The 11,910-nt window shown below is 52.8% G+C and overlaps 1 protein-coding gene across 6 annotated transcripts in view; it reads left to right on the forward strand.

Annotated features, from left to right (window-relative positions):
- Positions 1-11,910, forward strand: part of NFATC2 (nuclear factor of activated T cells 2) — a 158,573-nt gene that overhangs the window by 103,869 nt on the left and 42,794 nt on the right. For all 6 annotated transcript variants that reach the window (XM_042980147.1, XM_042980142.1, XM_042980145.1 and 3 more), the window contains exons 7-8: positions 9,713-9,768; positions 10,161-10,287. In XM_042980147.1, the coding sequence (XP_042836081.1) occupies positions 9,713-9,768; positions 10,161-10,287 (183 nt within the window). The remainder of the gene's footprint in view (positions 1-9,712; positions 9,769-10,160; positions 10,288-11,910) is intronic.

An 11,910-nucleotide genomic window follows, 5' to 3' on the forward strand; every position in this document is an offset into this window, starting at 1 on the left:
TCAGTCAACACATTTCTTTAGTATGAGCATGTCCCCTGCAGTGGCACAGGGCTTGGCAATACTTGTAGTAAAAAAGCATCAGCTGTCTGCTGGAAATCGAACTGAACCGGACGTCCTACATTTTTATCTGTTAAATCTGGGAACCCTGGGGGGTGTGATCAGGGAAGGCTTCCCTGAGGAGGTGGCTTTGAGCAGAGGCCTCGAGCAGAAAAGAGGGAGCTGCACCGACCTATTGGAAGAGGGTCTCAGGCAGAAATAGCCGCCCAGTGCCGTAGTCCCAGCCTGGGGATGAGCCTGGGGTGTTTGAGGAAATGAAAGGAGCCTGAGAGCAGGGGGGAGTCTGACACCGACCGAGCCTGGAGAGGTCTCTGGGGCGGGGCGGGTGGGGGGAGACGTGGTTAGATCATGCCAGGGTTTGTAGGCATGGAGGAGGGTTTGGATTTTATTACAAAATAAAAACCGGTAGCTCTTGTCCTAAGCAGGGGAGGGACGTGATCTAATTTAGCTCGTTAAGATGGTTCTGGCAATCTGGAAGAATGAATGGACTGAGGGGTTGGGGGTTGCAAGCAGAAGGTGCTGCGAGCCCCCAGTGAAGTTGTCCGGGGGCGGGGGGGGATGGAGGGGCTGAGCCCGCCGAAAAGGTGGTGGACATCAGGAGAAGCAGGATGCTGGGGATCAACGCATTTCCTCTCCATCCCCCAGCAGATGCATTTGGGCAGCCGCACCATTGCGGGTGGGTGACACCCTAAGCTGTGGGACACTCCTGATCCCCAGCCCCCATCTGCTCGGCTGGTTCAGCCCCCACACCCAGGGAGCACACATTTTTCTGCTCGTTCGCAGTCGTGAAAAGAGCAGACTGGAGTGACTTCAGCCATCTTCATTTAGCTAATTTTTAAAACGCAGGGCCAGGACTGGGAAGCATCACGCGTGGTTTCCTAACACAAACTGACACTTTGATTTCCTCCACATTTGCCTCAAGCCCAGTGGAGTGCTCACGGCCCGAGTGAGGACGGATTCGCTTTTTTCCTTCTGAAAGCTCCCTTCTTTCTCCTTCGAGTGCTGACAGGAGCCCGTGGCTCATCCGGGCTGACTGCTAAGACGCCGGCCCAGACCCGATGCCAGCCGTCCAGCTTCCTGGCACTTTGGGCCCGGGAGCCATCTGCAAAGCGGACATTAAACCCCCCGCAGGGTAGTGGCCGCCGGTCCACGGACGCGCTGGCTACCGGGTCCCGTGCCTCTGGCACAGCGGCCCGCCCACCACGCAGGCTGACCCGTCGATTGAACCAGGCACCCCCTCCACCCCGTGTTTGTTTAGTTCTTGCAGAGTCTTGCTAAGTCTTCTTTAGACCTAACCCCTTTGCCCAAAGAACCTGGCTCGTTTTGCTCTTCCCCTCTGAGTAAGACTTGGAAGGGCCCTTTTCGTGCTGGCTGCCAGTCCCTGTTAACTTAGGACGGGGAAGTTTGCCCAGACATCTGCGCAAGGGACCGAAGTCCTCACTTCGTCTCGGCCCGGAGCAGCAGAAGCGACCTTGGTCATCTCGGGCCTCTTCTGTTCTGGGCAGGGTTTCCCAGGGTCCCAGACCTGGGGTCTGGGTCGAGGGAGTGGATTGGAGAGCATCTGGTGTCTCCTAGGTCTGACTCCGGGGACAAAGAATTGGCCGATCATCTTGACCCGTGTGGTCTGGTTGTGTGGGATTCCGTGTCTGCGCTGTTATTCCGGGTGCCTCCCCCCCCACCACTCAGTTCCCGAAAAGGATTCTTCGCAAAGGGCTTGGCGATCGCTTTGGGGGGTCTTTTCGCTGGAGAGGCCAGCGGTGTGGCTGTGGGCCAAGCCCTAGGGAATCCTGAGGTCGGTCTGTGCATTTATTCCGCTGGTGTTTACCGAGCGCTCATGGCGGGCCAGACGTGGCAGTGCTGGGACGGAGCAGAGAACAAGACAGGTGCGAGGTACGGCTCCCGGAAGCCCACGGCCTAGCAGGGGAGAGAGAGAGAACCAACAGGCTGAGAAAACGAGGTCAGGGGATGGGAGGCGGGAGCAGAAAATGAAAGAGGGTGGGGACAGGTCCAGGGGGAGCTCCTGAGCGGGGCCGGAAAGCTGGGAAGAACTGGTCTGAGTGAGGCCCGCAGGAGAGCGAGTGTGGTTGTTGCGGGGGGCCGGGGGGGGGGGGATGGAGAAGGCCAGTGGGCCTGGAGGGAAGCTGAGGAAGGAGGCAGGGTCCCTGTCCCGGGAGAGGTGAAGAACCATGAGTCCTCCCTTCTGAGCTCTCGTGGGCCTATGGGGAGCAGGGAGGCATGCGTGGCTCATGTCACGGTCCCAGCAACCTGCTCAGGGCCTGCCCCGCGGTAGGAGCTCGCTCATTGTTAGTGGTCCATGCCTGGCTTCCGTCTGAGACGGTGGCCCCAGAGGGCTCCTGGGAGACAGGCTAGTCAACATACAGTTGCCATATACTTCTCCATAAGAGAAAAGCTCTATCTTAAGAAATACTGAAAAATGCACGCAGTGTATTCCCACCCCGTTCTTTGAATGGCGTTCTAGAAGACGTGCGTGTCTCAGCATGTCCATCTGGTCTGGTCTCAGGGGTGTAACCGCGTGGGCAGTGTGGGGCACGCATTCTCTGGTCTCTAGTACTTAACGATTCCTGCTTTTTAACGTAACAGGGGCACGTTTCCAGGACAGAGGATAGGATCATGCTTATTCTGAGTGCCGCCCGGTGTTCCTATACACCGATAATCGGGTAATCTACCCGATACCACCCCCCCCCCCCAGGATGGAGGGGCCATAATTGCTTCAGCCCCCTATCAACGAATACTTTCTGTGGCCATTTTATTTCTTCACAATGAGAGTTGTGATGCAATACCATGACACAACGAACCGGGACACCCACCAGAACCCTTGGGTCAAGATGATCCGCCGATTCTTTCTCCCCAGGGTCAGACCTAGGAGACACCAAATTGTAAAATAATAATGATGGCAATCCTCACTATGGGCTGAGCATTTTGCTAAGGACTTTACATATAATCTGTTTGAATTTTTGCCAAGTCTTTGAAGCTGGTAAATGAGCTTTCCCTTTGCTTAGGAGGAAACTGAGGCACAGAGAGGTCAAGCTACCACTCCAGAGGCCACGCAGCGAGGAGATAGCGATGATTGAACTTGAACCTGGAGAGAGTGAGCTCAGGCTGAGAGAGCCCTGCCAGCATTTACTGTGTGTTCCTCTGCCTCCTGGGAGCTCAATTCAGAGGATGGGATTACTGTGTCCTCTTGGTGAAACCTCAGGACTTGTGTGCTAGGGGACTCGGGGGCGGGGGGAAAGGAAAGATGAGCCCAGGGAAGCGGTCTTGAGGTGTTTTGCAAATCACACCCTTCCCGTAGAGACCAGCTCCCTTGAGCGTGCCTTCTACGTGCTACCTAAAATTGAGGACAGCAGGGTCAGCTTCCAGTTCCTGTTGGGGACACGTCTGTTCAGAGCCCAGGGTAGATCCCACTGGAGATGCACAACCAGGCTGGACTCCCGAAGCTGCCCTCTGATGCCCAAAAGGAAGAGGCCAGGCCCCTGGGTTTGGCTCATGATTCAGGTTTTGGTTTCTCACTTCTGGGAGCTCTCTGCCCTTTTCAAATTTAGGTAATGGTGAAAAGACCCATGTGAGAGGCAAGAAGTCAGCCATCATGCACACCCGCTTTCTGTAACAGGCACTGTCCCTTTGTGAATTCCCTCCACCCACGCCCGCAGGCAAGAATATTTATAATTTATAATGACAAGCCGAGAAATGTGTATTATTTTCTGGTTAAAATACGCTTGTGGTTTTCTCCCCCCCCCCCCAATAATACATTGTGTAGAACATATGCACGCAGTGACAAAACAGTATTTAAATAATACGTTGCCACCGGCCATAATAATCATGCTCACCAATGTCTGTTGAACACTTATTCTGTGCTGTGTGTCTGTCTAGGAACAAACCAATGAGGTATAGGTACTGTGATTGTCCCCATATTTTGGATAAGAGGCAGAGAGAGGTAGAGTGTCTTATGCAAGCCCACATAGCTAATTGGGCCACTGGGCCTGCAGGGTATTAGGTTAAAAAACCTCTAATTAGGTGCTGCCACGTCAAAAGGAGATTTCCCCTAAAAATGCAAGATTTGCTAGCTGGGTCTGTCTGCCCTGGAGTTCAAGGTTTGCAGGAATAAAGGGGACAGCATCGTGGTGCCACAGAGGACTGTGTTTTGGCCACAGAAGGTGCCCGGGATGGCTCGGGTTACAGCGGACGCGTAGCTGAAGGTTTGACAGGAAACACTGGAGTGAGCAGGCTTTTCTCCCGACCTGCCGCCCAGAGCCAGGCTGCATGGGGCCTGCCCAGGCCAGGGGTGAGGACACAGGCCATCTTGCTGCAGAAGCCTCCGAGGGCGAGTGCTGCCTGGTGGGTCCTGTTTGCCCTGGCCGGAGCCCCTGGGAGCACAGGAAGGCGGCTGGAAGGACGGAGGGTTTTTGAGCGAGTGGCCATATAGGGACATCCCTCCGCGGCCCAGCTTGTGGACACACAGGGGCTCTCCTGGACACGTGGTTGTGATTCTGAAGAGAAGAGAAGGTCAAGTCCTTGGAGCAAGGGGCCTGGGGTCCGGGGGGAGGGAAAGCCAGGTGTTTTCCTGTCCTGACAGCCAGGGGGGCCCTCGCTCTGGGTGGGTGAGGGGGTACGGCAGCAGAGAAAGACACTGACCTGTCTTGGGCGATGGTGTTTTCTGGACAAAATGTGCAGTCTTGGGGGAGAACCTCAGATACAGCACAGTGGAGGGGCTTCTGCAGAAAGCTGACCGTCCTCCTCCCCATGGTGTGGGAGGCGGCTCCTGTCCCTCTCAGAGGCCCTCAGGGTGGGGGCATAGAAGGTAAAGGAGAGGTAGGGCGTGGGGAGCCGGGAGGAGGCCCTGTCTGAAGAGGCCACACCCTGCGTGGGTGCTCAGGACGCCCAGGACGGTCAGATCTTCTGAATTTTTTTTTTTTTTTACAAGAGCAAAGTCTGCATTTTTAGGTGAAATCTCATTTTGAATTTTTTCTTAACGTTCGTTTATTTTTGAGAGAGAGAAAGAGACAGGGCGAGCGGGGGAGGGGCAGAGAGAGAGAGAAGAAGACAGAATCGGAAGCAGGCTCCAGGCTCCGAGCTGTCAGCACTGAGCCCGACGCGGGGCTCGAACCCACAAACCGCAAAACTGTGACCTGAGCTGCAGTTGGATGCTCAACCACCTGAGCCCCCCAGGCGCCCCTGAGGTCTCATTTTGAAATGGCAGCGGCTAATTAAAAAAACTCGAAGCCACCAGACAGGTTGCAAAACAGGCCTGGTCTCTAGGGTGAGACCAACGATTCTTTAAAAAAATACAGAAATTGTGGTCAAATATGCGTATCCTAATATTGATGATTGTAGCCATTTGTAAGCATATAATTCAGTGGCATTAAATACGTTCCGTGTATTGTACCATCACCACTCACTGTCACCACTACCAATTTTCAGAACATTCTGGAATTTCGAAACAGAAACTCTGTACCCGTTAAGTAATAACCGCCCCCTCCCCCTGAGCCTCTGGAAACCTGCCTTCTGCTCTCTGTCTCTATGAATCTGCCTATTCTATGTACTTGGTGCAAGTGGGATTATATCATTTGTCCTTCTGGGTTGGGCCTGTGTCACTTAGCATTATGTGTCCGGGGTCTGTCTGCATCATTGCGTGTGCCGGAATTCGCTTCCTTTCCGAGGCTGGGTGCCCTTCCGCTGGACGCATATACCCCATCCCGTTCAGCCAGGTATCTGTCGAGGGACCTCTGCCTTCTCGGAAGAGGCGTTCTGCCCCAGCACATACTGGATAGTGATTGTAATTTATGGCAGCTCTCTTAATTCCGGCTGTGCTGACAGATGGCTGAGCACGGGGGTACGGGATGAGGAGGGCACGACATCTGAGGTTGTCCCGGAGAGAGAATGGGGGAGGCAGGTGCACGGTCTCATGGTGACAGAGAGGGTGAGGGTTGCCTGGGGCGCCATGGGGGCTGTGGCTTGGCTTTCCTGGGAGGGACTGCAGCCGATGCTGGAAACACGAGCCCCCTGGAGTGCCTGCCCAGTGTCCTTCACTGTCCTGGCAGAGAAGTTGCTTGGGCACAGGGATCTGAAACCACACCACGTCGACGGGGTAAGGAGCACTGGTCCTAAGGGTCAGCTGCTTGGGCTCAAATCTGGCTTCCCCAACCGGTAGCCGTGCATCCTTGGGCCACTGCTTTTGCCTCTCTGTGCCTGGTGTCCTCACCTATCAAAACCCCAGACCTGCGGCACGGGGTTGCTGTATGCGTTAGACAAGTCCATACCTGCGAGGTGTTTTGAGGGGGTGCTTTGCATATAGATTGTGCTCGTAACCAATAGCTGCCACTTCTCCTGGGGGCGGGGTGGTCAAAGTGGCGCCTGGAGAGGCCGAAGCAGGTTGTGCAGGACCCTCAAGGCTGCTGCGCTTGTTCAGACCGTATCTGGAGGCCCAGGGGGAGCAGAGGGGGGCAGGGTTTGAGAAGATGGGCCTGAACCTTTGTGGTGGACGTGACCCTAGAAAGATCTTACCTACATAGGACCCTCCGTCGGCCTCCCAGGAAGCTGGTCACCCTGTCTCGCTTGATAACCTGGGGCTTTTCTACTCGACCGCATCTCTCTCGTTGCACTGCCCCTGTTGCTTGAAGACTGTGATTTAGTGACTGCCCACCTCCTGCCTTTGGACAAACCCCCATTCCTTCCCTGGGCCTCACTTTCCCCATCTGATGGTGTGGGGCTGGCTAATTTCTAAGGGTAGTTCCAAGCACCTGCGCCCTGGAGCGGAGCCTGGGTGGCTCAGTCGGCCGAGCGTCCAACTCCGGCTCAGGTGATGATCCCACGGTTTGTGAGTTCGAGCCCCGCGTCGGGCTCTGTGCTGACAGCTTGGAGCCTGGAGGCTGCTTTGGATTCTGTGTCTCCCTCTCTCTGCGCCCCTCCCCTGCTCATGCTCCATCTCTGTCTCTCAAGAATGAATAAATGTTAAGGAAAAAAAAAAAGACTTAAAAAAAAAAAAAACAACCAAGTTACCTGTGCACTGGAATTCTATGGCTGTTAGTTGGTGGAATTTTGCTTATTAGGTATACCCAGCGGAGATGGGGGAAAGGCTCCCTCTTGTTCCTCTTGGGTCCCTGGCCCAGGAGAAGAGACCCTATGAGAACCCCCTGCCTGGTGATGTGCTTTCACTGCACTGCCATTTTGTGCTTTGCCCTTCACTTGCTGGCGTGAGTGGGGAAGAGAGCTGGCTTGCCAGGCCCAGCTTAGTGCATCCTGATCACTTTTCCAACTACTTCTCCCTTTCCTCCCAGTTATGAGACTCCTAAAAATGGTCCTTCCTTTTCAAAGTGGGTCAGAGTCATGCAGGGAAATGAGATTATTGGTGATAGAACTCAACTAAGCCAAGGAGAGGCTAGAGCACCAAAACATTATTGTTCGTTTCCTCCGTTAGTTTATTACTTAATCTTCTGACTTTGAGCTCACATTGCAGTTAGTAAACAAGAACGTTCTTTTTTAAAAAATGTTTATTTATTTTTGAAAGGAGAGAGAGAGAGAGAGAGGGAGAGAGGGGGGGAGAGAATCCCAAGCAGGCTTTGTGCTGTCAGCTCAGAGTCCCACGCAGGGCTCGATCTCACGAACGGTGGGATCGTGACCTGATCCGAAATCAGGAGTCGGGCGCTTAACTGACTGAGCCCCCCGGGCGCCCCAAGAATGCACTTTTGACAAGGACCACGCCCCGTGTATAACCACCGCTGGGAGGGACATAGTTCTCTGGTGGATGATCTTTGACTTGTCTTTGCTAAAGGGATAAGAATTTTTTTCTGTCTAGTCCTCTCCCGGGCTTTTCCCCAGGAAAGTGCCCTGTCTTGATGACCTAACTTCAAATTCCTTGACATCCATCCATCTGTCCTTTCTTGCTTTCTTTTGAGCGGTGGCTGATGCTAGCTGCCGCCACCTTGGAATGCTCAGACATGAGATGTTCATGGGCACTGCGATGTCTCGGGTGTTGGGGAGACGGCAGCAACTCTAACTTGGTCCCTCCCGTCATGGTGGGAGTTGGTACGTTGATTGCCTCTTCCTGTTCCCTTTTTGACATAAACCCGTCTCCCTTAATCATTTCAGGAGTTGCATCTACTAGAACTGTAAGGTCAAGACTCGCAGACTTGATGGTTACAGAAGGTTCCAGCTAGTTCGTTGTCTACATGTTGTTAAGATTATCTACGCTGCGTCGGCTTGGGTAGCAATCACAGGACCTTATTAATTAGTATTTCGGGAAATGTGTTCTATACTAGGAAGTTCAAATAATGCTTAGAAACCACATTTCTAGGGCTCCTGGGTGGCTCAGTCGGTTAAGTGTCCTCCTTCAGCTCAGGTCATGATCTCACGGTCCGTGGGTTCGAGCCCCGCGTCGGGCTCTGTGCTGACAGCTCAGAGCCTGTGGCCTGTTTCAGATTCTGTGTCTCCTTCTCTCTGTGACCCTCCTCCGTTCATGCTCTGTCTCTCTCTGTCTCAAAAATAAATAAACGTTAAAAATTTTTTTTTTTTAAATAAAAAAAAGAAACCACATTTCTTTGGGCAAACCTTGAGAGCCGAGACATTATGGATTCAAATCTAATCTGTCACAGAAGATGTTAACAGTTGTGCTTAAAACAGGGGAGAGGGCTTCCGTGGCCAAATGGGACGTGGTACTTACTCCAGCCCACCTCGGAGAGTCACACTGCACACGAGCAGATTAAAGGCTCTGAGAAGTCCTGCAGTAAAGAAACCCATTTGACATTGACTCAGCATTTTCCAAATGCTTATTAGCTTTAGAATTTGTTTCTGGTCCTCATAAACCCATTTAATATTCTTCAGAGCCAGCGTTCCACAAAACACCCTGGAAACACTTGTGGAAATGATTTGTTTCCGTCGAAAACTGCCCAATGGCCAATGTAGGTGGTCAGAAAAAGAAATCTGTTATTTGCGAATGCAGAGTTTTGTTTGGCCCAAGTTGTTGGCCCCAAACTGGGGAACTAGTCTTCTTCTCCAGGGAAAGAGAGCTCACTCCTGAGAAAGACCTCTCATCGATGATTATAATGAGTCACGTTGAAATGTAGGCTGTTGACTGCAGAGTAGGGGGGGGGTTGGGCTCCTGTCCCCCCTGTCCAAGGTTTCTCAAGCCAGGACATTGTTTGAGACAGAATATGCAAGCCACCTGTGTTCCCAGACGATCAAGAAGGCATGTCTGGGGCAGTCAGTGTTCTGTAATGGGGCCCCTGTGACAGTCTTGGCGTGTGGGACATTTTGGAAACAGCTTGTGGTTGAACAAAGCATACAGTACAGGATAATGTATAACAGCACTATCTCTTTTTTAAAGAAAGATATATAGACATTCAAACACAGGGAAAATAACGGCACTGGGATGATGGGCGCTTTCCGTTCTTTTCCTTGTTTTCTACTGTTGCCCAGTTTTCTACTGTCAGCATGCATTCCATTTGGAAAAAGAAACATACGCACATGTACATGAGCCACGTATGTTCAAATAGACATGCCTACCACAAACACACGGATGTCCCTTGCTGAAATGATATAACACGTAAACCGAGATAAATATAAGGCGTGATGAGTTTTGGTCTTAAATCTTCGGTTTCTAGTAGTTCCTTCAAAGTGTGTCTTTTTGAACTCTTTCCAGATGGGCAGCAAATTTGGGAAATGGAAGCCACGGTGGATAAAGACAAGAGCCAGCCTGTAAGCACATGGACGAGACGACTGAACACCCTGGGTTCCCTCCCGCCTCCCTCGTGCTCTCTTTCCTTCTTTCTCTTCCCCCTCCTTCATCAAAGTCCCAGTGCTTTGGACCTAACGGGCACTCAGTAGGTACTGAATTGAGAAACAAATCGAGCAATTTATCAAGCACCAGACCCCCTGATTTGTAACTGTGACATCATAATGCACTTGGATACAGTAAGTGGCAACCCTTTCTTTGCTGCAGCTAAAGAGTCCAGTTCCCCTTAAATAGTGTTTCGCCTGCAAACGTACAGAGTGTCTTGACTCCTGTAAGATGGGCTGGCTTGATGTGCTTGGGGCCTTGTATAGGAATTTAGACACTGTTGCAGTTAACGGTGGCTCCTTCCTTCCAGAACATGCTTTTTGTTGAGATCCCTGAATATCGAAACAAGCACATCCGTGCATCGGTGAAGGTCAACTTCTACGTCATCAATGGGAAAAGAAAACGGAGTCAACCTCAGCACTTTACTTACCACCCAGGTAAGGAATCTTCTCCGAAGGCCCCATTGGTGGTGAAAGGCAGCACGGGCGTGCGGTAAGGACACACGAGGTCTGCTTTCAGCTGGTTGACCTTGGGCAGGTGGCTCAACCTCTCTGAGCCTCCATTTCCTCATCTGTCAAGTGGCACCTTCCTTATAAGATTTACAGAAGTCAAATGCACGTGAAGCGCTCAGCCCAGCGCACGGTAAGCGGGTATGAATGACCTTAACACATGTTATTGTGAATATTTTTCTTCGGGAGGGCAGAGTAGGAGAGAGGCACGTGGGGACTTGTTCAACAGAAGGGTGCAAAGCTGGCGCCCCCTGTCCGTGGCTTAGAGTTGATCATGATTGGGTAAGCGAACGTGGCCGGAAACCTGAAGAATCTTGACAGTAGGTGGTCACCCGTGGCCACCTAGAGCTCCTGGGTGGACAGCCGGCCAGGACGTCTCATTCCCACAAAGCACCACTGTCAGAAGACGAGTGACAAGGGCCATGTTGCATTCATTCATTTGTCCAGAAAATATCCAAGGGTCCCACACTGTGGTTGGCTTGGAGACACCGTCGTGAACAAAACGTAAAAATCCCCACCCTCGTTGGAGCTCATGTTCAAATGGGGGATTCCGATAAAGGATAATACTGATCACAGGAGATTCAGAGAGTGGGTCATATGGATATTATTGACACGGCAGATTATAACCAGGGCTGCAGAAATGGCCTGCATGCCTCCCAAGGCTGCCCCAGACCTATTAGCCACCTTTCCGGGATTGGGAGCCTGTACTCTGAGACTGTCGCCCAGGGTATAATTTCCATCCTGTGGCAGTTTCACACGGAGCCTCTGGGCTGCTGGAAGCATCAGACCAAGGGGGCTGTCCCAGCAGCCCCGGCTTGGCAGGGCTTGGCTTCGGTGGAGCGTGTCCACCGGTTTCCATGGCCCCTTTGGCCATTGGACCGTCCCAGGACTGACTTGACATATGCAGCCAGTGGCGATGGCCTTCAGGGCCTCCAAACTGGGGGGTAGGATCTCTGGGGAGGTTCTAGACCTCAGTTCAATGATCCTTGTTGGCAGAGAGGTTTTCCGTTGTGTTCTGCGGCCTTCCCACCTCGTGCTTGTGGTCAGGAGGCCTCCCTGGGCCTGGCGTTGGCACCCGCCTGTCCGAGCATGGCCTGAGCGAGAATTCAGTCCCCCAGGTCGGCCAGGGGCTGAAGCGCACGTCTTCGAAGGGCACCTTGGGAGACGATTCCTGGTTTGCTGCCGTTTGCTCTAGCTCCAGAACCTCCTTGCTGCCCTGCTCCCTGACACCTGGCGGGTCCCCCCCCCTTGATGACAGTCCTGTCACCAGTTCATTCGATCCAGGGAGGGGGCTGGTTCCTCAGCTCCTGGGGCTGGCAATGCTTTAGTAAAGGCTTCTGGAGAAGCACAAGTTCCGGTGACCGCCCTAGGGAGGGAGAGGGACAGGAACTGCTACAATACCAATGGTGGTAAGAGGATAATAGCGACAACAGTAAGCCTTGAGCACCTACTGTATACCGGCCACCGTGCTAAGTACTTTCCACACGTCTCAGTTCACCTTCCCCACAACCCCATGGGGTAGGTATGCTGGTTACTGTGACCGATGGGGAA

Source organism: Panthera tigris, chromosome A3, assembly GCF_018350195.1.
Source record: "Panthera tigris isolate Pti1 chromosome A3, P.tigris_Pti1_mat1.1, whole genome shotgun sequence".
Taxonomy (NCBI): domain Eukaryota; kingdom Metazoa; phylum Chordata; class Mammalia; order Carnivora; family Felidae; genus Panthera; species Panthera tigris.